This window comes from Neovison vison, chromosome 7 (genome assembly GCF_020171115.1).
Source record: "Neovison vison isolate M4711 chromosome 7, ASM_NN_V1, whole genome shotgun sequence".
Taxonomy (NCBI): domain Eukaryota; kingdom Metazoa; phylum Chordata; class Mammalia; order Carnivora; family Mustelidae; genus Neogale; species Neogale vison.
The window spans coordinates 42797693-42822352 of NC_058097.1; the positions used below are offsets into that span (position 1 = coordinate 42797693).

Genomic DNA, 24660 nt, shown 5'->3' on the forward strand with positions numbered 1-24660 from the left:
AGTAGGATACGGGGCCGCGTGCCAGGAGTCCCTTTTCCAGCGGACAGAAAACCGCACCCGTGGCCGCATGGAGCAGAATCCACACTGCAACACTAGGGGGTGATCTCGGGCGCGGCGACTTAACCTCCCTCCCTGGATTCATTCACCTGAGCTGAAAAGAACCGGGGAAGACCTCAGGCCGCTGGAGGTTGGGCGGGGTCGAAACCCACAGTTCAGGAAATGAGCAGGGCGGAGCCGCGGCGGCCGCATCCCGTTACAGGAGGCCGGCCCGGCGCACGCAGGCGCAACTTCATGCCGGCTCTAGGACCCCGCGGACGCTTGGTGGGCCGCTCCGCAGTGCCTAACTGGGTCTAGGCCGCCTGAGTCACGGGCCCCGCCCTACGGAGCCGGACGCGGGTAGAGGCTCGGGAGCAGGACGGACGGACCGACCGACCGGAGGATCGGTGAGCGCCCGATCTGGATTACCCCTGTAGTCCGTAATCCCGGTCCTTGCGGCCCCCGTGTCCCACGAAACCCTTAAGTCCTGGTCTAGGGGTCCCCCAGACTCATGACCTCAGATTTGAAGCCCCAGTCTGTCTGGCACCCAGTTATCCCGCCCCGGGGACTCTTCCACCCTCTGTCTCGGGATCTAAAATTCGAGCCCATGGATTTGAAAGGTACCCCATAAATTTCTGCCAGGTTCGAGTCCCCAGAACCACGATCCTTAGATCCGTTCTCCCAATAATAATGGGAACCCCGTTATCCTGGCCCCGGGATTGGCACCCACAATCTAAGATTCGAACCTACAGAATCAACGGTGACATTGTAATCCCGCTGCTGGAAGTAACGAAACCCTCAAACTGGGATTTCTTAAACCCTGCCCCACAGGCCTCCAGGTGGAGAATCTCTGATCCTGACCCGCCCACGACCCTAAATTCAGTTCTGGGGCTCGGTCTCAGATTCGAGTGCTCAGACGCGTCAAAGATGCCTTACACCAACTTGGGGCCCCCCATTTTAAGAACCCCACCAGACCGGGACCCTTACTCTTAATGATGCCCATGCATAGACTCAGTCCAGGGTCACTTAAGCTAGACCATGAGATCCTTTGGACACAGAGGGGATTTCAAACCCGAGCCTCCGTCCCTTTCCCACCCATCCTATAACTATCCTCCTCCAGAAGCCCCGACCCCATTCCAAATGGGCTCTCAAGCTCCAGCCGGAGAATAGGTCCCCGCCCGGAGGCCTCATATTACTCCCGCAAGTCCAGCTGCCAGAAATGCGTATTTTTGCGTGGAGGGAGCGGGTTCAATGGCGATGCGGACTTGTGACCCCTTTTTTCCCCCCTTTAGGAATCTTAATTTGCAGCCATGTTCCTGGTTAACTCGTTCTTGAAGGGAGGCGGCGGCGGAGGAGGCGGGGGCCTGGGCGGGGGCCTGGGGAATGTGATCGGAGGTCTGATCAGCGGAGCCGGAGGAGGAGGCGGTGGAGGCGGCGGCGGCGGCGGAGGCGGAGGCGGCGGTGGCGGAACTGCCATGCGCATTCTGGGCGGGGTCATTAGTGCCATCAGGTAAGGCGGGGCCGAAGAGGGGCGGGGCCTGGCGGAGAAGCATGTCCCACCAATTTAGATTGAGGTAACCTGGCGACACCTGCAGTCTTAATTAGGCTGGGCTGGGCCTGGGCTGCGGGATCTGCTTCGAGGGGGTGGACCTTAAGGAGGCTAATGGCCGCTCAGGAGGCGGGGCTTGACATGGGCGGAGTCTGACTGTTGAGGGAAAGATCTGATGGGGCGCGGCTGGGAGAGGTGGAACTTAATGGGGCTGGGCGCGGCCTGCTTCCTGCTACCCGGGAGACGAACGTTAGGGGGCGGAGCCAATGAGGCTTGGGGTCTCTTCATGGGGGCAAGACTTGTGTTATGGGCACGGTCCCGTGGCGGTCGAAGTTGGTCAGTGAGGGGGTGGACCCAGGAGAGGCCGAGGCCTAATGGCATAGGGGAAATGATCTTGAAGGGGTTAGATCTGGCTGGGAACTGTCTGGGTTAAAATGGAAATACGAGCTGGTAGATGTGGACCTGGTAGATGTCGTTAGGGGCCTAATTTACCATGGCCCCCCTTCAAAGGGGTGGGATGTCAGGAAGACACAGACTTTTAGAAACCCATAGGATGGAGTACGTTCCTGGACAGAGGGAATCTGAGGAGAGTGGAGCCCCAGGAGGCTGGGTTAGAGCTTCTATGAAGCGAGCTGTCAAAGGGGCTGAATCTGTTGAGGAATCTGCCATTGGGCAAGTGTGCCCTGGCAGGAGTGGGGCCTACTGTGGGGGCAGGGCTCTGAGTTTTCTGCCAGGTGTAACCAGGGCAGCAAAGATAGGGACAGGTGAGGACAAGGACAGATAAGTCAAGCAGAGGGAGAGGTAGGGAGGTGGTGGGCTGGGGTTTGCATGGCTGGGTTTCAGGGGCTGTTGCTGTCTTTGGAGGCCTGCCCACTGGTGCTAACTACTCCCTTACTTGTCTCCCCTCAGTGAGGCAGCTGCACAGTACAACCCAGAGCCTCCGGTAAGCTACCCTCAAGAATCAGAGACCCTGCTTCTCACTCCAAGGCCTTTTCCAGCACCCATCATTGTCTCTTAGTCCCTCTTAGGAAATTCCTCTCATTAAGTCTCTCCCTTGCCATGTCCCCAAACTTAGTCATGTTCCCTGGACCATCTCTCATTCCTTTGATCACCCAGCCACCTAGCCCACTCTGACGTTCCCAATTAGTGCTGTCCTGGCCAGGACACCCCTCCTCCACTTGCCCTGAGATCTTCTCCCTCTGCAGCCTCCACGCACCCATTACTCCAACATTGAAGCCAATGAGAGCGAGGAGGTCCGGCAGTTCCGGAGGCTCTTTGCCCAGCTGGCTGGAGATGTAAGTAACCCTGGGCCCTCATCCTTGTCCTAACTCTTCCTTGCCTTCCTGTGGGCTGCCCTTGCACATACACTCAGCAATGGCAACCCCCAAAAAATCCCCACTCTCCCTTGTGACAATCTTCCCATCCCTGACTTTTCTCCACAGGACATGGAAGTCAGCGCCACAGAACTCATGAACATTCTCAACAAGGTCGTAACCCGACGTGAGTCACTGGGCTCAACACATAGGGTGGGCTTAGAGTCATGGGCGCTGGGGTAGCTGTGACCTCTGACCTCTGACTTTCAACTTGTCTCCCACAGACCCTGACCTGAAAACTGATGGCTTTGGCATTGACACGTGTCGCAGCATGGTGGCCGTGATGGATGTATCCTTTGGGGCAGTCTGACTGGAGCCCTGGGTGAAGAAGGAGTTTTGTGAGAGCACGCTTGGGACAGCCAGGATGTAGCTTGCGTACCCACAAAAGTGGACATGCATATATCAGAACACACACCCAGGCTTGTGGCAATAAATAGTAACATCAGCTGTCACAGCTGGCACCTCACAGACATCATGTTAAACAGGCTGGTTTTTGTTTTTGGTTTTTTTTTTTGAAGATTTTATTTATTCGTCAGAGAGAGCACAAGTAGGGGGCAGGCAGAGAGAGAAGTAGGCTCCTCGGCAAGCAAGGAGCCCTATGTGGGACTCGATCCCAGGACCCTAAGATCATGACCTGCACCGAAGGCAGGTGCTTAACCCTCTGAGCCACCCAGGCATCCCAAACCAGCAGAATTGTTATAGTTCATTTTGTAGGTGATGAAACTGAGACCTGTATACTCAGGTATACAAAAAGAAGAAGTGGCAAGATAAGAATTTGGACTCAGGTCTTTTAGGCTTGAGAGCCTAAGCCTATTTTCTTTCTTTGTTTTTAAGTAAGTGCTACCCAACATGGGGCTTGAAATGATGACCCAGAGATCAAGAGTCGCATGCTCTACTGACTGAGCCAGCCAGGCGTCCCAAGAACCCAAGCTTATAACTGCTGTAGGTGTGGCCATATACATGCACTATATATACAAGGACACACCATATAGGTGAAGATACTTGAAGGCATGTTCACAGGAACACGCATGTTTGCACATGGGCTAATCATCAGCTTATCTTGAATACATGCATGCTTCGCACATAGGGAAAATGTAGATACGTGTATTGTCATGTGATCACACATGTCGCACTAAGTTCTACGAGCTTGGCTGTGCTGCTTAGCAAGGTCTTTGAATCTCTTGCCTCAATTTCCTGGTCTATAAAATGAAATGAGTGATAAGGGTTAAACTGAATTGGAGCCATATGTGAAGGGTTTAGTGCAGCGCATAGCACAGTAAGTGGTCTATGTGCACTAGCTGCTACTATTATCCTAGGTAGATTTCCTTTTTTTTTTTTTTTTTAAGATTTTATTTATTTATTTGACAGAGAGAGATCACAAGTAGGCAGAGAAGCAGGCAGAGAGAGAGGAGGAAGCAGGCTCCCTGCTGAGCAGAGAGCCTGATGTGGGACTTGATCCCAGGATCCTGAGATCATGACCCGAGCCGAAGGCAGCGGCTTAACCCACTGAGCCACCCAGGCGCCCCAATCCTAGGTAGATTTTCATCTCTGAATCGGTTTCTTCTCTGTCACTGGGAAATAATACTGGTGAGGCTGGTGTTTCAAGGATTCAGTGAGAAAAGTGACATTCCTAAGAAGCTTAGCACTACCTGTCATGTACTAGGTAACTTGATAAGTCTTGGCCATCATTAGTATTGAGAGTTTATGAAACATTAACCCCTGAGCTGAAGGCTTTGTCTCATTCTGCTTGTATCACAAACCCAGCAGGTGTGTACTGTCCTCACCTGATTTTCTAGATATCCTTGTTTCTCACATGTCCTGACATTCATGAAATTGAATTGCTATTAAGAATTTTATAGGGGTGCCTAGATGGCTCAGTCGGTGAATCGACTGCTTTTGGCTCAGGTCATGCTCTTAGGGTCCTGGGATCAAGTTTTCATGGGCTCCCTGCTCAGCGGGGAGTCTGCTGCTCCCTCTCCCCCTCGGCTCATGTATGTCTGTATGTTTGTCCTGTTCTCTCCCTCTCAAATAAGTAAAAATTAAGGAAAAAAAAGAATTTTATAAATGATGGGGCACCTGGGTGGCTTAGTTCGTTATAGCGTCTGTCTTTGGCTCAGGTCATGATCCTGGAGTCCCAGGATAGAGCCCCACAGTAGTGGCATTGGGCTCCCTGCTCAGCAGGGAGTCTGCTGCTCCCTCTTCCTCTGCCCCTCCCTCTGCTCCTTTTCTCTCTTTCTCTCCCTCTCTCAAGTAAAAAAATTTTTTAAAGATTTATTTATTTGACAAAGAGAGAGTTAGTTCACAAGTAGACAGCACTAGGCAGAGAGAGAGGGAAGCAGGCTCCCCGCTGAGCCGAGAGCCTGATGCGGGCGGGGCTCTATCCCAGGACCCTAAGATCATGACCTGAGCTGAAGGCAGAGTCTCCATCCACTGAGCCACCCAGGTGCCCCCTCAAATTAAATCTTAAAATAATGGATAGGGGTGCCTGGGTGACTCAGTGGGTTAAAGCCTCTGCTTTCAGCTCAGGTCATGATCTCAGGGTCCTGGGATGGAGCCCCGCATTGGGCTCTCTGCTCAGCAGGGAGCCTGCTTCCCTTCCTCTTCTCTGCCTGACTCTCTGCCTACTTGTGATCTCTGTCTGTCAAATAAATAAAATCTTTAAAAAAAATAAAATAACATAATGAATAAAAACACAAAACTGCTGGAACTTTAAAAAGAATTTTGTAAATGAGCTAGTTACTTTTCAAGTGAGGAATTTATAGAGAAGCTCAATATAATTCCCCATGGTTATGGTCATGCTTATTAACATATTTTTAATTTTATTTTACTGAAAAATAAAATATTTATTTATTTATTTATATAGTAATCTCTATACCCAATGTGGGGCTCAAGCTCATGACCCTGAGATCAAGAGTCACATGCAATTCCAACTGGGCCAGCCAGGAGCCCCCAAAATGAAATAGGAACTAAACTCTCTATGGATAAAAAGAAAAGTCAAACTGTATCCAGGGTGATGTGGCAGGTGGGATGGGAGCTGGGGTTTTAGCCCAGGTTCCCCTGCTCGGTCGTGATCACAGTGCGTAGAGTGTGTGCGCCTGGGTACAGTCATCACGCTGTTCTTAACACCCTTCCACCAGAGTGACACCACCGGCAAGTTGGGCTTCCAAGAATTCAAGTACTTATGGAACAACATTAAAAAGTGGCAGGTGCGTGGCGACCTCAAACTCAAAGCCTCTCAAGCCAAGAAGATGCCACGCCCCACGATGTTCAGTTGAATCTTTCCCTCCCTGTCCCCACAGGCCATCTACAAACAGTTTGACGTTGACCGTTCAGGTACCATCTGCAGCAGTGAACTCCCAGGGGCCTTCGAGGCAGCAGGTATGGCTGGCAGCGAAATGGTCTGATGGGGATGGGATTGGTAAGGCAGCCCCATTCCCCCCATTGTGATCTGGTCTGAGCCTGAATTCTAGGGGTGGGAGTGGGTCTGGCCAACACCTGAGAAAAGGAAACCATTCCCAGGGTTCCACTTGAATGAACATCTCTACAACATGATCATCCGACGCTACTCGGATGAAGGAGGGAACATGGATTTTGACAACTTCATCAGCTGCCTGGTCAGGCTGGATGCGATGTTCCGTGAGTGACACCCCAGGTCTCTTCCTGGGTGGGGATTTGTTCCACCTCTGGCCAGGGTCTCCTCTGAGCCTCACCCTGAGGCAAGCAACTTCAGGGACATCAACAGCCCCGGTTCTTGCCTGCCCTCACATCACTCACAGTCCATTGGAGGAGAAGCAAATCACCAGTGACCGCTCAGAATGGTTACAGTTGCGATACGGGAAGCTCAGGGCTATGATCAGGCCTGGGAGGAGAAGCTCAGCTCTGAGTGGGTTTCGATTTATGAATGGGAAAGCCCAGTGAGCTGTCTGAACCTAGGAGGCACCTGATGCAGACTAAAGGGTCCAGAAGGGCTTCCGGGAGAAGGACAGGTGTGAATCGAGGGATGAGGAGGCGTGACCCAAGGAGAGAGCCAGGACAAGTGTTGATGTGGGAACAGCCTGAGTGAAGGGAAAGAGAAGGTGGTGCTTCTGGTGTTTTTTTGTTGAACTCAATTCTGAATGCTGGAGGGGGGTGGGGGATGTAGAGGCTGGGAGGGGTTGGTAGGGGCTGGATTATGAGGGCTCTTATGAACATGAATGCATTGAATCCTTAAGACCACTGAGAAGTGGGAAGAATTGTCCCCATTTTCTGGAGGAGGAACCTAGGTTTCAAGGAAGCAAAACTGCTTGCTCCCAGCCACTCAGCTAGGAAGTTGCAAAGTCAGAATTTGAACTTGGATCTGAGAGAACTGAAGAAAAGGAAGCAGGAGCAATGGGCACAGTCAGGCCATGCGAGGCTGTGAGTGTCATGTTCAGGGGTGCTCAGACCATTACTGGGGGCAATGGAGAACCATAGCAGGTTCTAGGCAGAGGAGGGACGGGGTCAGGTTTGGCTTTAGGAAGATGTCTCAGCCTCTGGAAGAGCCCACAGAGGACAAAGCATTTAAACCATGGGTAGAGAAAAAGGGGCAAGTATGTCAGGGACATGAGGGGAAAGGGGAATGGACAATAAGGGCAGAGGATTCCCAAAGTCACTATGAGAAGGCCCAAGAAATGGCCACTGGATTCACCAGCAAGGGGGCCAACAGGAACTGCACAGAGTGCAGTGTCCAGGACACCATGTACGTAGACACCTGAGGGTGGTAACCAAGTTGTTAGTGAAGGAGCAAAGACAGTGTAGACCTCGGTTTGCCTAGGTTTGGCAGGGTTCAGGATAGGAGTGGGGACTACACCAGACTGGGAGCAGAAAGTGCAGCCTTCAGAGCTTCCTTCCAGTAGCCTGTTTGGGCTGGAGCTGGAGGGCTTGGCCCTGAGAGGTCTGTCGGAGGCTGGGGCTTGGGCAGAGGTGTGGCACAGGGGAGTATAAGGAGGCCATTTCGGGGGTGGGGGGCGCTCAAGGGCTCAATCCTAATATTCCTGGGGCACATCACTTCACTTCTCTGTGCCTTGTTTTACAATGACACTTACCTCACAGAATTCGATTACATGGGTTAATAATACCTGGAAAAGCAATTTATACAGTGCTTGGCACAGTAAGAACTCAATAAAGTGCTAGCCATTATTTTATTATTTTTTAAAAGATTTTACTTATTCGAGAGAGGGAGAGAGGGAGCGGGCGGGGAGAGGGAGAAGCAGGCTCCCTGCTGAGTGGGGAGCCCAATGTGGGGCTTGATCCCAGGACCCTGGGATCACAACCTGAGCCAAAGGTAGATGCTTAACCTGTTGAGCCACCCAGGTGCCCCTATTTTACCATATACATATATTTTTTAATTAAATTAAGTAAACTTTGTATGTAATGTGGGGCTTGAACTCATGCATGACCTGGAGATCAAGAGTCGCATGCTATACCAGCTGAACATGACAGGTGGCCCAAGTGCTAGCTGTTACTATCATCATACCGTATATTAGTATATTTTTATCTTTTTTTTTTTTAGATTTTATTTTTAAGTAATTTCCTCACCTGACATGGGGCTCAAACTTACAATACTGAGATCCAGAGTCACATGCCCTACAGACCAAGCCAGCCAGGTGCCCCTGTATATTTTTATCCTAAAAGCAAATCCCCCAACCCTTTACTTCTCTAGGGGCCTTCAAATCTCTTGACAAGGATGGCACTGGACAAATTCAGGTGAACATCCAGGAGGTAAGAACTCCCGTTCTGGGATGTGGGTGCCCAGCAGGGGACTCTTCCCCTCAGCTCCTTGTACCAGCTTGGAGCCTCGGCTCCCTCCCTCCCATTTTGCCAACAACCTTTGGGGGAGAGCAGAGAAAGGTGTCTGCTGTTCTTTGGTTCCCTGTTCTCACCCTGTGCCTTCCTCTCCCCAGTGGCTGCAGTTGACGATGTATTCCTGAACGGGACCCCCAGTCTTGCCCCCTCATCGCCTCGCTGTGGGAGTCACCTCGGATTCCTCCGTCTCTCCCAGGGCTGAGCCAGGCTGCAGTCTCGTCTTCATGGATCCTGCTGACCCGCAGGTCTTTTGGTTCCCCCAGCCCTTGGCACTCGGCTTCTCAGTCAACGGCCAGGGCCCAACATGTCCCAACGTGCCATGCCCCGAGTTACCCATGGCTCTGAGACTCTCTGTCACACCCTGCCCCGAGGGTCACCCCATCCCTGACACAGCCATCCCATATCCACTCCATAACGTCTCTTATGCACCTGTGCCAAACCCAACCCTTATGTTGCTTCCACACCCTAGGGGCCATTCTCTTGGTTCCGGGAGGGTCACTCTACACACTCTGGCACACCTGCTCAGAGTCACCACCCTGGCAGCCAAATTCTAGGCTGGAACAGGCCCGGGCGCCCCCGTGCCTTCATCTGTACTCTGCTCTCAGCCTTCCAGGTCCAGGAGGAAATAAAAGCATCCCGATTGCTGCTCTCTCTGAGATCTGCCTCCTGTTCTGAGCATTGAGGGCTGGTTCTGTCTCTTTCAGGGGCAGAGGGAAGTCTAGATTCTAGAGGGTGGGGGTGGCTTGGTCTGTCTCCATGTCTGTCCTCAGGCCTGGATCTGCATGTTTCCTAGTCCTTTTTCTCATACTGGATTCTAGTTGAGCTGCAGTCTTGTTCTTGATGAGATCCCCTCCAGATCCTGTGGAGGCTGAGACTGGGACCCAGAAGCCTGGGCAATCTCTGCTGCTGCTGCAAGAGCCAGGCTCTTGGGAGGTCTCAGTGCCACCCCTGTCCCACCGACCCCGCCCCCGGCCTTACTCTCTTCCCCAAGGCCATGCTTGTGCCCTCTTGCTCCTGAGTCTGTCCTCACTTGCCTCTGCCTCTGTTGTGTCATGGACCATGCGCAGTACCTTCCTTTCCACCCTCAGGCCTCCACAGGGAGAGGGGCTGCCTTCCCAGACAGAACCCCTCTCAAATTCAAGGACATGATCCCAGATCCCTAGGCCCTAAGAGACAGCTCAGGGGTACTGTTTCGGGTCCCTAGCTCCTCAGGAGGGCTGAGAGGCAACAACATCGTTCAAGGAGCCTTGTGTAGCAGTAGTAATCCTCTAGCAGGAGGGACTCAGGGCTGGGGCATGGGGCTGTCATTGTGTAGTGATTCCTTGCTGATGGGAGGATGGGCGTGGGGGGTGGTTGGCGGGAACACCAACAAACAGAGGCCACAGCTGGGCTGGGTTCCCCAAGAAGCCAGCACATTTATTGATGCTTGTTCAGGTTCTACAAGCTTCTTGGTCTCACTTCTGGTGAGGGAAGGAGGCCCAGCCAAGGAAGTACAGGCTATAGATGGTGCCTAGGGAGGGAGTAAGGGGACACAGTGTGAGATCCTAATTGCCTCCCTGGACCACATCTCTGCTTTTAAGCCCCTCTGCAGGCTCCTCAGCCACCAGTCTGGATCCCAGCTCCCTTCCCAAACTGCCCTTCAGGTGGAGAATTCCCTAGCCTTGCTCCAGACCTGGCTGCCAACTTCCTCCACAATTCCTGCCTGGACCCCAAAGCCCCTCCTGGGACAGAAGCCCAAGCCCTAGGTGCTCCCTCCCTCCCTACATGCTATCATGGACTCCTGGACCGTGTCCCCCAACCTGGCCAGCCCAGAACCCAATCCCCTCCCTAAGCCCCTGCCCAGCCACTAGCCCTCTCCCCAAACTCAGCAAGCTCACTCCAGCTGAGCCCCTCCTCCTCCCCCAGCAGCTCAGGCGGCGGTGGCCCGGCACTCACCCCCTACACAGAGCCCCATGGTCACTCGGTACAGGATGTTGTCGGTTCCCCCGCCCTTCAAGTGCACTGGGAGGTCATTGTCCGCCTGGGTAGTGGAAGCGTCAGATGAGAAAGGGGTACAGGTTGCTCTGTGGACTGTTTCCCGTCTCCCCCTACTCCACTCCAGGACAGAGCCTGAGGTCTGGGTTCTTCCCCCCACCCCGCCCCGCCCCTGCTCCGCCTACCTGGAAGAGTTTCTGTTTCTCAGCCACTCGGTTCTGGAATCGGTTCCGGGTAGTTGAGCTGAAAGAGCGAACCAGCGCCTGGGAGACCTGGCGGGGAGGGAATCGGAGACACCTGAAAGGGTGTCCTCAAAGGGTCTGGCTGGGGGGCGAGGGGACGGGCACGCTGAGTCCTGACACCCGCATGGCCCTCTTCCTTGCGTGTGTCTCAAAGGCAAGAATCGAACTGTCAGTATGAGGAAGGGAAGGGGTTCTGTCCAGAAAGGCCCAGAAAAAGGGATTCGCGCCTAGAGAGTCTGGCTTGGAGGTTTCCCGATTGTCTAGGGGGTCTTGGAAGAAAAGCAGACCCAGAAGGGACACTTGATCTGCGGGTTCAAGTCCCGAGATGGTGGGGTTTTGCTTTTTTGGTGGGGAGGGTTTCCTAGATTAACGGGAGAGGCCCAAGTCCCGGGAATGATCTGTCCTGGGTCTGGGTGCCTAGCGGGGTTACCATACTGCCTAAGAAGTCCGGGGTGGGGGTGGGGGGCGAGAAGCGGTGTTAAGTTCCCACCGCCTAGGTCCCGAGGTGTTAAAAGGGGCCCTGGATGAAGAGAAGAAGCTCAAACCGGGGCGTTGGGCCATGTTAGGGGTCCTAGGCTGTCTCAGAATCCCTAGGTTATAGGAGGCGGGGGCTGAGGGTCCCAGGCTGTTTAGAAGGGGGTCCGGAGCCCTGAGGGGGCTCACGTTCCAAGTCCCCGGATCCCGGGATGTTCAGAATCTCGTATTGGGGCGAGAGCTTCCGGTTGGGTTTCCCAGCCCGGCCCTTGGGGGACCCTCACCCGCAGGGCCCTCATGCTGCGTCCTCCTCTTCGGCCGGAGTCACCTCCCCTCTCCGCCCAAGGACACACAACGCCCTCCCCTCCCCGGGGAATCCCAGGCCACGCCCTCGGCGTGCCGCGTGACCGCCCTGTCCCGGGTCTGCGGTGGCGGGTTGGGTGTGGGGGAAGCCGGGTGAATCGCGCTGCCAGATTCGGGTTCGTGCAATAGGCGCGCGGAGGGGACACCCCAGTCCCGCCCCCACGCCAAAAGGCACGAAGCATCCATCTGTTACTCGGAATTTCTGCTGGTCCAAGTGGAAAGGAAAACGGAACCAGGGAATATATTTTTGGCTTGTTTCTTCGGAGATACCCGTCTGGGGCGAGTGCAGTTCCTTTCCCGGGATCTCTCAGATTTCTCCTTACCGGAGTTGGTATTGGAGAGCGAGTGAGGGAGCAGATAAACGGGTTCCAACTTCTCGTTCTATCTACATAGACTGTGAGATTGCGTCTCCGAGCCTGTAGATAGTGACCGTCTCTAACGTGGGGGCTGAGTCAGGATCTCCCTCCGAGGTGTGTTGAGAGCATTAAATGACCTCATAGAACAGCATAACCGAGCTAACAGTTATAATCTTGGTAATAACTTGCAAACTTACTGCCTAACTGAGCTAATAACAACTGCAAGAAACGAGAGCTCTTATTTTTACTGCTTTCGAGCGGCAGGCTTGTTAAAAAGCAAATTTAACTGAGTCAATGTGAAGATCTGAAAGATTTCATTAAATGATTCATGAATGGGCAGGATGTCATCCAGCGAATGTTAGGGAGCGCCCTGAAGCTACAGAAAAGGAAAGGTTTTGAAAGGCCTGGGGAGGGGGGATTAGCAAAGAAGGCATTGTTAGGTTAGGTTTCCCTCTTAAAGAGGATGGTTGGGGTTTATGGGATTACCTCCTAGTGTTGACCAGTTAAATTCCCCATATGTACCTGGGGGAAACTATGGTTAAGTATTAAGTCTTGGTTTATTGAAGTGGGGCCTTGGCACAAGTGACCCTATCTTGGGCCTGTGATTTTTCTTTTTAACATATATATAAAATAAGATCTTGGGGCACTTGGGTGGCTCAGTGGGTTAAGCCTCTGCCTCGCCTCGGGTCATGATCTCAGGGTCCTGGGATAGAGGCTTGCATTGGGCTCTCTGCTCCATGGGGAGCCTGCTTCCCCCTCTCTCTCTACCTGCCTTTGCCTGCTTGTGATCTCTCTCTCTGTCAAATAAATAAGTAATTTAAAAAATAAAAAAAAATAAAATCTTAAATAAATAAAACCTTTAAAAAGTATTAAGCATTGAGCAAAGATTCATCTGCTAAATTAGCCAACTGTAGCTTTTATTTTATTTTTTAAAAGATTTTTAAAAAGATTTTATTTATTTATTTGACAGAGAGAGATCACAAGTAGGCAGAGAGGCAAGGCAGAGAGAGAGGAAGAAGCAGGTTCCCCACGGATCAGAGAGCCCGATGTGGGGCTCGATGTGGGGCTCGATCCCAGGACCCTGGGATCATGACCTGAGCCAAAGGCAGAGGCCTTAACCCACTGAGACACCCAGGCGCCCCAACCTACTGTAGCTTTTAAATGGAAATGTCTAACGTATCAAATTTACAAGCATGGTTTGAAAGTGTTAAGGGAGTTTAATTGCTATAAAAGCCCTCTTTAAAATAGATTGTTAAACCCTTTTAGACTACACCACAGTCATGACTAAAACCACTAGGGCAGCCGTACTTAACCCTGGCAGCACATCAGGATTAAACAGATATGAATATAGATAAATAATGTATTTCTTAACTGTCTTAAGGTAATAAGGTACAAATATGATACCTTTTACTCCCAAATACTTTACTCCCAAATACTTCAGCTTTTCCCAACTTTCCCAAATACTTGTATTTCCTAAAAACAAGGACACCCTGTTACATAACCACTGCACAATCATCAAAATCAGGAAATTAATACTAACATGACATTATTATCTAATTCACAGAATTTTTTTTTTAATTCACCCACTGTCCCACAGATAAAAAGAGAAATGAATCCAAGATTGAATCCAAGATTCAATCTATAAATTGTCGGTCATCAGGTTTTTCATTTTTTTAAGTCCTTATCTGTTAGAGATACATACGTAAATATGAAATATGATGTTGGAATTTGCTTTAAAATACTTCAATAAAGGGGGAAAAAGGAGCTTAATGGGGCAACTACATGAAAAACACTATAATGGTGATCATTGCTGAAGCAGGTGATGGGTCCTTTCTGCTTTTCTGCTTGAAATTTTCCATAGTAAAAGAAATATTAACTAAGCATAAAAATACTTGAGAGAGAGATATATATATATAATCACTAGACATGAGTCATATATATATATTAACTAAGCATAAAAACACTTGATATATTTATCTTGATATATATATTGATATATCAATATATATCAATGTATTGATATATATATTGATATTTATATCAAATATATATATTTGATATATATCAAATTTGATATATATCAAACTTGGTATAGGGGCGCCTGGGTGGCTCAGTGGGTTAAGCCGCTGCCTTCGGCTCGGGTCATGATCTCAGGGTCCTGGGATCGAGTCCCGCATCGGGCTCTCTGCTCAGCGGGGAGCCTGCTTCCTCCTCTCTCTCTGCCTGCCTCTTTGCCTACTTGTGATCTCTCTCTGTCAAATAAATAAATAAAATCTTAAAAAAAAAAAAAGATTTAAAACTTGGTATATATATTTAACTTGATATATATATTAACTTAGTTTTGACTAAGCATAAAAACACTTTGATATATATCAAGTGTTTTTATGCCATATATATATATATGACTCATGTCTAGTGATTGGCTTGGTCTCAGCTGGAGTAATGGGGAGTGGCGGCTAGCCTGGGCTTGCCCACAGGGCTGGAGTCACAGAGTTCACAAGAGTAGCAAAAGGGGAAAGTCTCCACGCACAAACATTTTTCAATCCTGTTCGTGTCAGAATGGCTAATGTATTACTGCTTTTGGCCAAAATGGCTAATGTACATGGACATCCCCTTACCAAGGCTGACTTGGCTACTGCTAACTAAAAAATTATTCTGACACTTATTAAAATGCGAAGGCAGACTTTGTTCAGGACAATTATAATATAGGGACTACTGCAAGGGAGATTTTTTTGGCAGTTGGGGAGAGAGATTGGGCTCAACTCTGAATACAAGGAAAAGTGGGATTTAGAGCCAAAGTGGGTGGCAGTGGATGGAAAATTGCAAAAAGGGTAGGGTAATTCTTTGCTAAATAGACCTAACAGAATTCTTTCTGAAGGCTGGTCAGGGTGACCAAACATTGTCTTGGGGCGTTGGGGGAATGAAGAATTTGGTCAGGTGTCAAGGATGATCAGATGTGGGGTTTCAGGAGGTTCTGGTTAAACTGACTTAGCAAGATTCTTGCTAAAACTGGACTCTGTGAGGATAGAGAGAGAGGCTCGAGGTCAGGACAACTCAAGCAAAGGGCTCAGAGATGCAATAGATAACTGACAGTCTACCTCTTTGCCAGCTCAGCTTCCTTGGGCACCCATCTAAACACAGTTGAGCTCTCTTAAAATAACAATAACTCTGTATTTTTACCTATCCCTGTTCAGGGAAGGAGTTTTACTTTTCCCCAGAATGAGAAGAACCACAGTCCCAAGAATCATTGTATCCATCACAGCCTATATTAATCACTCCTCAAATTCTGTCACAAAACTTGTATTAAGGGGCACCTGGGTGGCTCAGTTGGTTAAATGACTGCCTTCAGCTCAGATCATGATCCTGGAGTCTGGGGATCGAGTCCCTCATCGGGCTCCCAGCTCTGCAGGGAGTCTGCTTCTCCCTCTGACCTTCTCGCCTCTCATGCTCTCTCTCACTCTCAAATAAATAAAATCTTTTTTAAAAAAGATTTTATTTATTTATTTGACATACAGAGATCACAAGGAGGCAGAGAGGCAGGCAGAGAGAGAGAGGAGGAAGCAGGCTCCCTGCCAAGCAGAGAGCTTGATCCAGGGGGCTCGATCCCGAGACCCTGGGATCATGACCTGAGCTGAAGGCAGAGGCTTTAACCCACTGAGACACCCAGGCGCTCCTGTCAAATAAAGAATCTTTAAAAAGAAAGAAAGAAAGGAAGAAAGAACAAAGAAAGAAAGAAAGAGTACCTTAAGATGACACCATGTTGGAAGGTAAGATACTCTTTTTTTTTTCTTTTCGTCTTTTGTAATGTCGAGCATAGTCCTTTCTCCTCCCATGTTGAAACAGATTGCTGTGGCTTTGGCTAATGATCGATGTTAAGTTCAGATTCAGGGACCGTGTTGTATGAAAAAAACCCTCAATGCACACTTATCCAGGTGAGACATGGGAACTAAGGAAGTAGTGGATTAGTTCACTCCTTGAGTGGAATGGAGAGCAGCATAATTTTCCTTGTTTGGGTTTTTTTTTTTTTTCTTTTTCTTTCTTTCCTTTTTTTTTTTTTTTTTTTGTGTGTGCGTGATCTCTTGGTTTATTATGAATCCATATTTGACTCCGCATTTGTTAAACATGCATACAAAATAATTCTCCGCTGCATAGCAACTGTCTGGGCTGCTTCCTGTCTTACCCACTTCTGGGCTGTTTGTCACCCTGGAGAACAGTGTAGTTTTTCTATTTATCCATTTGTTGTTGACCTAGACTCCACTGCATCCCCAGCATCTGGCACACAGGTGGATTTGGTAAATATTTGTTGAAGGAAATGTAACCCAAATGTTCTCTCATTTGCTCACTCCCACACATTTTTTTTTTAAAGATTTTATTTATTTATTTGACAGGAGAGGTCACAAGCAAGCAGAGAGAGAGAGAGAGGGAGGAGGAAACAGTCTCCCTGCCGAGTAGAGAGCCCGATGCAGGACTCGATCCCAGGACTCTGGGATGATGACTTGAGCCGAAGGCAGAGGCCTAACCCACTGAGCCACCCAGGCGCTCCTCCCACACGTTTAATAAAGGAGGACCTCAGGGCTTGTCTTAGTTCTAAGTACCTAATTTGTGGGGATAGTGCAAAATGAAAATGCGGCAGCCCTTCATGAAACAGCAGGAAAAAAGTGCCATTAAGAGTACTAAAACAAAGTTTTCCCTTTTTTCTGTGATCTCTCTCAACCTGTCATAGTGTTTTGAATTTGCTATTTAACGCTGTGCTCCCTGGGGCAATGGATACTTCTGGTGTGAGCACAGACAGGCATCTGGGGCACGTGTCCTGCAACTTCGTGTCTGCCACAAATGTGCCTAATGATGGCATGTGTCATCTAGACTGCACTGGCTGTCGGGTTCCCCTCACCCCACCAGTCAACTGCACCAGCTCCCTGTGTTCTGGCCGGAGGTGGAGAAGTCAAACCAGGCATCTGCCCTTCCCATGGGTTTGGTGCCTGGGGTGCCAAGAAGAGTCAGGGATCAGAGGGGAGCAAAACATTCTTTCCTGCCGTGTTACCTGCTGAATGTGCCATGGCATGGGTTGAAGAGTGGGGAGCTGGGACCCTGCCTTGCCCTCAGAAGTCAGAGGCATTTTGGACCTTGACCCTGTCTGTGCCCTAGCACAGGTCCCAGGCCCCAGGGAGACCAAACAGGCAGCCAAGAGCTTATATCAGGGAGGGGGTACCTGAGTGGCTCAGTCCATTAAGCATTTGCCTTCTGCTCAGGTCATGATCTCAGAGTCCTGGGATCGAGCCCCGCATCAGGCTCCCAACACACCTCGGTTCCAGGCTAGCAATCTGGGAATGATTAAACATCTAAAAGCTGACCTTGGAAATTGGGTGGCTCTGAAGTGGGCCTTGCAGGGATGAAGTTAGAGCACATCTCCCTGTGACGCTGACCTGGAGTCAGGAAGCCTGAATTGAGAAGCTGCTGCTGCCCTTGCGCAGATCTCCTTTAGAAATGGCTTTGTCGGGGCGCCTGGGTGGCTCAGTGGGTTAAGCCGCTGCCTTCGGCTCAGGTCATCATCTCAGGGTCCTGGGATCGAGTCCCTCATTGGGCTCTCTGCTCGGCGGGGAGCCTGCTTCCTCCTCTCTCTCTCTGCCTGCCTCTCTGCCTATTTGTGATCTCTCTCTGTCAAATAAATAAATAAAATCTTAAAAAAAAAAAAAGAAAAAGAAATGGCTTTGTCAAGTTGCAGGACAGAAGAGCTCAAACTCTATGGATAAAGAGCCAGCTGGGAATATGAGCTATGCTGTCCTGTATTAGCTAGCTAGAAGCCTTTATCGTTGTAACAACAAGGCGACAAAATACTGTGGTTTAAAACCATGCAACTTTTAGACCAACTAATGTCAATATGTAGACCTTATTTGGACCTTGATATGAACAGTCAAAGAAAAAATTGTGACATTTTTGAGAACATTGGAAACTTGAACAATGATGGACTTTTTTCTTTTTTAAATGATGGACTTTTCCCTCAACGTTTTAGTACAAAGAAATTTCAAAGAGACAGAGAAGGTGAAGCCATCTTAGACCTAACACCTAGATTTTATTTTACCATAAACATTTTTCTATATTTGCTTTATCATATAACTAACCATCTATACCTCTACCAATCTATATCTTTTTTGATGTTTCAAAGTAAATTGCAGATATCCATATCTTCCCCCAGATACTTCCCCCAAATACCTAAATATTTTCCTTATATAAATAATTTGAAATGTTTATATGTGATATGGCTTTGGTGGTGGTTGTGTTAAAAAAAAAATTATATTTTAGAAATACATACTTATGGGAGCCTGGCTGGCTCCATTGGTGGAGCATGCTGTGCTTGGTCTCGGGGTTAAGAGTTCAAACTCCACCTGGTGTAGAATTACTTTTAAAAAATAATTTTTAAAAAGATTTTAATGGGGACGCCTGGGTGGCTCAGTTGGTTGGACGACTGCCTTCGGCTCAGGGCGTGATCCTGGAGTCCCAGGATCGAGTCCCACATCAGGCTCCCAGCTCCATGGGGAGTCTGCTTCACTCTCTGACCTTCTCCTCGCTCATGCTCTCTCTCACTGTCTCTCTCTCTCAAATAAATAAATAAAATCTTTAAAAAAAATAAAAATAAAAATAAAAAAAAAATAAACCCTTTAAAAAAAAAAATAAAAAGATTTTAATTATTTATTTGAGAGAGAGAGAAAGAGAGCACGAGCCAGAGGAGGGGTAGAGGGAGAGAGAGAGAGATGCAGACTCTCTGCTGAGTGGGGAGCTTACCATGGGGCTTGACCCCAGGACCTTGAGATTATGACCTGAGCCGAGATCAGACACTTAACCAACTGAGCCACGCAGGTGTCCCCCCACAACAATAAATTATTTTTTCCTGGGGGCAGCAGGCCGGCATGAGTGTGGAGCCTGCCCCCCCCAAAATAAAAATCTTAAAACACACACCCCACGTACTTAAATATTTTTTCATATGATGTCCAGTGTATTAATTACTGCCAATTAACAGATTACCCCAAAATGTAGCTGCTTCAAACAACATTTATTATTTCGCACAGTTTTTGTGGATCAGGAACCTGGGGATGAGGGTACCTGGGTGGCTCAGTGGGTTAAGCGTCTGACTTTGGCTCAGGTCATGATCTCAGGATCCTGGGATGGAGCCCTGCCTTGAAGTAACTCATTCAACGGGGCGTCTGCTTGTCCCTCTGCCTGTCCCTCTGCTCTTCCCCCCACTTATGTGCGCTCTCTCTAATAAAAAAAAAATATATATATATATATATATATATTTTAATCTGGGGATGGTTTGGTCCAGCCACAGTCAATAACTCATGGCAAAAGTGGGCAGGAACCTACCTGGATTTGCCTGTTGTGGGTGGGGAGGGAGACTTGACTTGGCCATCCTTCCAGTGTCCAGAACCAATCTTTGGTATCACTCTGCTGCCATCTTGTGGCAGGACTGGGAAAAGTGCCCCTTCCTCCTGGACCTTCCACACTGATCCTGTTCAATTGTATTTTAGGGCTTGATTTTTATTTTTTAAAAGATTTTATTTATTTATTTGAGAGAGAGAGAGAGAGATATCAGTCACAAGGAGGCAGAATAGCAGGCAGAGAGAGAGGGGGAAGCAGGCTTCCTGCTGAGCAGAGAGCCTGATGCGGGGCTCAATCCTAGGACCCTGAGATCACGACCTGAGCCAAAGGCAGAGGCTTAACCCACTGAGCAACAAGGCTCATTTTTATTTTTAAAAGATTTATTTATTAGAGAGAGAAAGAGGGAGGAGGGGCAGGGGGAGAGGGATTTCTCAAGCTTACTCCCCTTTGAGTGCAGAGCCAAATGCCAGCCTCCACCCCAGGACTCTGAGATCATGACATCAGTCAAAAATCAAGAGTCTACACTCAACTGACTGAGTCACCCAGGCACCCCAAGGACTTGATTTTTTTAAAAGACTTTATATATTTTGAGAGAGAGAGCGTACAAGCAAGGGAAGGAGTGAAGGGAGAGGAAGAGAATGTCAAGCAGAGTCCATGCTGAGCATGGAGTCCAACGTGGGGCTTGATCTCACAACCCTGAGATCATGACTTGAGCTGAAATCAAGAGCCAGAAGTTCAACTGACTGAGCCACCGAGGCGCCCACTACGATGTGATTTTTTAAAAAAGATATTATTTATTCATTTGACAGACAGAGATCACAAGTAGGCAGAGAAGCAGGCAGAGAGAGAGGAAGGGAAGCAGGCTCCCTACTGAGCAGAGAGCCTGATGCGGGGCTCAATCCCAGGACTCTGGGATCATGACCTGAGCTGAAGGCAGAGGCTTTAAACCATTGAGCCACCCAGGTGCTCAGTGCCAGAGCACCTGAGGTGCTCAGGTGCCCCACTATGATGTGATTTTTAAAACTTCTAACGTTCATTTACCCAATTTCTGAATAGATCATAAATTTACATGGTTTAAAAGTCATAAGGGTGGACAAGGGAAACAAAGGCAAAAGTGAACTATCCGGACTTCATCAAGATAAAAACCTTCTGCACAACAAAGGAAACAGTCAACAAAACCAAAAGACACCCTATAGAATGGGAGAAGATATTTGCAAATGTTTTATCAGATAAAGGGCTAGTATCCAAAATCTATAAAGAATTTATCAAACTCAACACCCAAAGAACAAATAATACAGTCAAGAAATGGGCAGAAGGTATGAGCAGACATTTCTCCAAAAAAGATATACAAATGGCCAACAGACACATGAAAAATGCTCATCATCACCCAGCATCAGGGAAATACAAACCAAAACCACAATGAGATACCACCTCACCCCAGTCAGAATGGCTAAAATTAAGAAGTCAGGAAACAGCAGATGTTGGCAAGGATGATGGTGGGAATGCAAGCTGGTACAGATACTCTGGAAAACAGTATGGAGGTTTCTCAAAAAGTTAAAAATAAAGCTATCCTACGACCAAGCAATTGCACTGCTAGGTGTTTACCCCAGAGATACAAATGTAATGATCCGAAGGGGCATCTGCACCCCAATATTTATAGCAGCAATGGCCACATACCCAAACTATGGAAAGGTCATTGACAGATGAATGGGTAAAGATGATGTGATATATATATATGTATATATATATATACATACACACACAATGGAATATTACTCAAGACATCAAAAAATGAGATCTTGCCATTAGTAATGACGTGGATGGAACTAGAGGGTATTATGCTAAGTGAAATAAGTTATTCAGAGAAAGACAATTATGATATGATTGACTCATATGTGGAATTTGAGAAATAAAACACAGCAGCATGGGGGAAGGGAGAGGGGAAAAAAAAACCAGGACAAAATCAGGGAGGGGGACAAACCCTAAGAGACTCTTAATCATAAGAAACAAACTGAGGGGGCGCCTGGGTAGCTCAGTGGGTTAAAGCCTCTGCCTTCAGCTCAGGTCATGATCCCAGGGTCCTGGGATTAAGCCCCGCATTGGGCTCTCTGTTCAGTGGGGAGCCTGTTTCCCCCTCCCTCTCTGACTGCCTCCCTGTCTACTTGTGATCTCTGTCTGTCAGATAAATAAATAAAATCTTAAAAAAAAAAAAAAAGAAACAAACTGGGGATTCCCGGAGGGAAGGGGGTTGGAGGGATGGCATAACTGGGTGATGGACATTAAGGAGGGCACGTGATATAATGAGCACTGGGTGTTACATACAACTGACGAATCACTGAATCTGCCTCTGAAACAATAATACACAATGTGTTAATTGAATTTCAATTAAATTAAATTAAAAAATAAAATTCATAAGTGTGAATGGGGAGAGAAGTTTTATTCCCCTGAAGATGCACTACGTTCCTCTCCAGGGAACAATTTTATGTAATTTGTATCTTGTGTATCCTGTCAGGAGAGAGAGAGAGAGAGAGAGAGAGAAAGCATGAGAGAGGAGAGGGTCAGAGGGAGAAGCAGATTCCCTGCTGAGCAGGGAGCCCACCTCCGTGGTGGGGGCTGGGGGGATCCATCCCAGGACCCTGGGATCACAACCTGAGCCCACGGCAGACACTTTAACCTAGTGAGCCACCCAGGTGCCCACAAACAGGATTTTAAACAATATTTGCTATTTTATTTCGTTCGAACCACTTTAATTCTTTTTATGTTCTTTTCAATATATTGCAATAAACTGGTGATGACTTTTGTTTTGCTTGTCATAATAATTTCCTTTGGAGTCCTTGAATATGTTCCACAAGTTGAAACCTATTATTTCCCCCTGTATTTTCAATGCAATCCATTAAGAATGCCGAGAGTAACAGTTAAATATGCAAATTTTTGTTTGTTAAATAGCAGCTTTAAAAATATTTGCCAAACGAAATTACTTCTCAAGTAGGAAATGTGTATCTTATTACTGAGTTCAGTTGACCTACTTAGTATTGTCCCTTGTGACAATTAAAATTCAGGGTGGCAGCTCCAATCTTTTTTTTTTTTTAAAGATTTTATTTATTTATTTGATAGAAACACAGGGAGAAAGGGAACACAAGTGGGGGGAGTGGGAGAGGGAAAAGCAGGCTTCCTGCTAAGCTGGGAGCCCGATGTGGGACTCCATCCCAGGATCCTGGGATCACGACCTGAGCCAAAAGCAGCCGCTTAATGACTGAGCCACCCAGGTGCCCCACCCACCCGTGTTTAAAACCTACAATAGGAGCGCCTGTGTGTGTGTGTGTGTGTGTGTGTGTGTACCCCATCTTCCTTATCCATTTGTCTATCAATGGACACATAGGTTTCTTCCATATCTTGGCTATTTTAAATAATGGCAGCTCCAATCTTTGAACAAAATATATTATTTCAAAAATTCAGCTATTTGTGATGCCTGAGTGGCTGGGTCGGTTGGGTGGCCCACTCTTGATTTCGACTCGGGTCACGATCTTGGGGTCCTGAGGTTGAGCCCTGCATCGGGCTCCATGCTCCGTGCTTGGGATTCTCTCTCCCTCTCCTTTTGCCCCTCCCCCCCCACTCAAAAAGATCATTTCTTTTATGAGCTTTATTTAAACAATTCTTGCTGCATTTTCAAAGCCATTTGATGAGATTCAGAAGAATCTCTTTAAGTGCCCAAGCTTTGTTATATGAAGAATTGTTCCTACAATTCTTCCAACAATTTAGTAGCTCTTCTGTGGTTTTGGTTATGCTTGTAGGTCCATTGCTTGTAATTCCTTTTATAAATTTTCCTGTTTAATATATACTGATTAACAATGGCTTTTTCTAATCCTATTAGTGTATTCAGTCTTGTGAATATAAAGTTAGATTTAAATACAGTTAGGCTTCCATAAAGTTATCTTGCCTGATACGTAACATTTGTGGTAAGTATTGTGCAGCGTGGAGTATTAGTGCTCTAGGGAAATAGACGATCAATTCCATGCCAGACTTAATTGCCTAAAAAGAATTGTTATATTCACAAGAATTCACAAGAATTGGGGTGCTGGGTTGTTATCAAATAATAGCCTAGATTTCATAAAATACAGTCTTATCATGGAGAGGTAGAGTTCCTAATTTATCACAGTTAATTTGTCCCTGAAAAATTATGCACATCATTAAATATGCCAAAATAGAATAAGAATATTGACTGGTATCTTGTCATGCCAAATGTAAGTAAATACAATAAAAATAAGACTTCTTGGGACGTCTGGGTGGCTCAGTTGGTTAAGCAGCTGCCTTTGGCTCAGGTCATGATACCAGCATCCTGGGATGGAGACCCACATCGGGGCTCTTGCTTGGCAGGGAGCCTGCTTCTCCCTCTGCCTCTTCCTGCCACTCTGCCTGTGCTTGCTCGCGTGCGTGCTCTCTCTCTCTCTCTGACAAATTTTTTAAAAAAATCTAAAATAGGACGCCTGGGTGGCTCAGTTGGTTGGGCAGCTGCCTTCGGCTCAGGTCATCATCCTGGCGTCCTGGGATCGAGTTCCCGCATCGGGCTCCTTGCTCGGCGGGGAGCCTGCTTCTCCCTCTGCCTCTGCCTGCCTCTCTGTCTGCCTGTGCTCGCTCTCTCTCCCTCTCTCTCTGACAAATAAATAAAATCTTAAAAAAAAATCTAAAATAAAAATTTTTTAAAAATAAGACTTCTTCATTAACACTCAAAGCACACTTAAAATATTGAGCTGAGAACTTTGATCTTTTTCTTGGTCATGTTCATGGCGGATGCTTAACTGACTGAGCCACCCAGGTGCCCTATGGGCTTATTCTAAAGTACCTCCTTTTGGTACTCACAAAAGGGATGTGTGTGTTCCAGATATGTCCTACTGGAAAAGCAAACTAGATTTCAGAATTATCAGGGAGAGAAAGGCCAATGATGGTCCCTGGGTGTCTGGCCTGAAGAAGTAGGTGGGCATTGGGGGGCCATTCACCAAGAGGGAGGATAGTTAGAGGGACTTAATTATGGGATTAAGAATGACTCAGTTTAGGCATGCCTGCAATTAACTAATTTTGAGTGGTAACATAATGTTAAA

At 47.9% G+C, this 24660-nt stretch overlaps 2 protein-coding genes across 2 annotated transcripts; one reads left to right on the top strand and one right to left on the bottom strand.

Moving 5' to 3' along the window:
* The first annotated feature begins 313 nt into the window (after nucleotides 1–313).
* Nucleotides 314–9437, top strand: CAPNS1 (calpain small subunit 1). Its single transcript, XM_044256397.1, has 11 exons — nucleotides 314–443; nucleotides 1329–1546; nucleotides 2495–2528; nucleotides 2791–2880; nucleotides 3028–3085; nucleotides 3183–3247; nucleotides 6096–6164; nucleotides 6258–6336; nucleotides 6478–6594; nucleotides 8639–8697; nucleotides 8880–9437. The coding sequence occupies exons 2-11, from the start codon at nucleotides 1347–1349 to the stop codon at nucleotides 8904–8906; spliced, it is 798 nt and encodes a 265-aa protein (XP_044112332.1). The 5' UTR covers nucleotides 314–443; nucleotides 1329–1346; the 3' UTR covers nucleotides 8907–9437.
* A 735-nt stretch (nucleotides 9438–10172) lies between these two features.
* On the bottom strand, nucleotides 10173–11861 carry LOC122911585 (cytochrome c oxidase subunit 7A1, mitochondrial). Its single transcript, XM_044256398.1, has 4 exons — nucleotides 11756–11861; nucleotides 10941–11027; nucleotides 10717–10801; nucleotides 10173–10291 (listed from the first exon to the last, which is right to left on the bottom strand). Exons 1-4 carry the CDS (start codon nucleotides 11768–11770, stop codon nucleotides 10236–10238), a joined length of 243 nt encoding a protein of 80 aa, XP_044112333.1. The 5' UTR covers nucleotides 11771–11861; the 3' UTR covers nucleotides 10173–10235.
* Between the last annotated feature and the right edge of the window lie 12799 nt (nucleotides 11862–24660).

Coding starts and splice junctions, on each gene's coding strand:
- CAPNS1 (XM_044256397.1), top strand. CDS start 1,347: ATGTTCCTGGTTAACTCGTTCTTGAAGGGAGGCGGCGGCGGAGGAGGC. Junction 1,547..2,494: donor GGGGTCATTAGTGCCATCAG/GTAAGGCGGGGC, acceptor GTCTCCCCTCAG/TGAGGCAGCTGCACAGTACA. Junction 3,248..6,095: donor GCATGGTGGCCGTGATGGAT/GTATCCTTTGGG, acceptor CCCTTCCACCAG/AGTGACACCACCGGCAAGTT.
- LOC122911585 (XM_044256398.1), bottom strand. Junction 10,802..10,940: donor AGAAACAGAAACTCTTCCAG/GTAGGCGGAGCA, acceptor TCCACTACCCAG/GCGGACAATGACCTCCCAGT. Junction 10,292..10,716: donor CATGGGGCTCTGTGTAGGGG/GTGAGTGCCGGG, acceptor CTCCCTCCCTAG/GCACCATCTATAGCCTGTAC.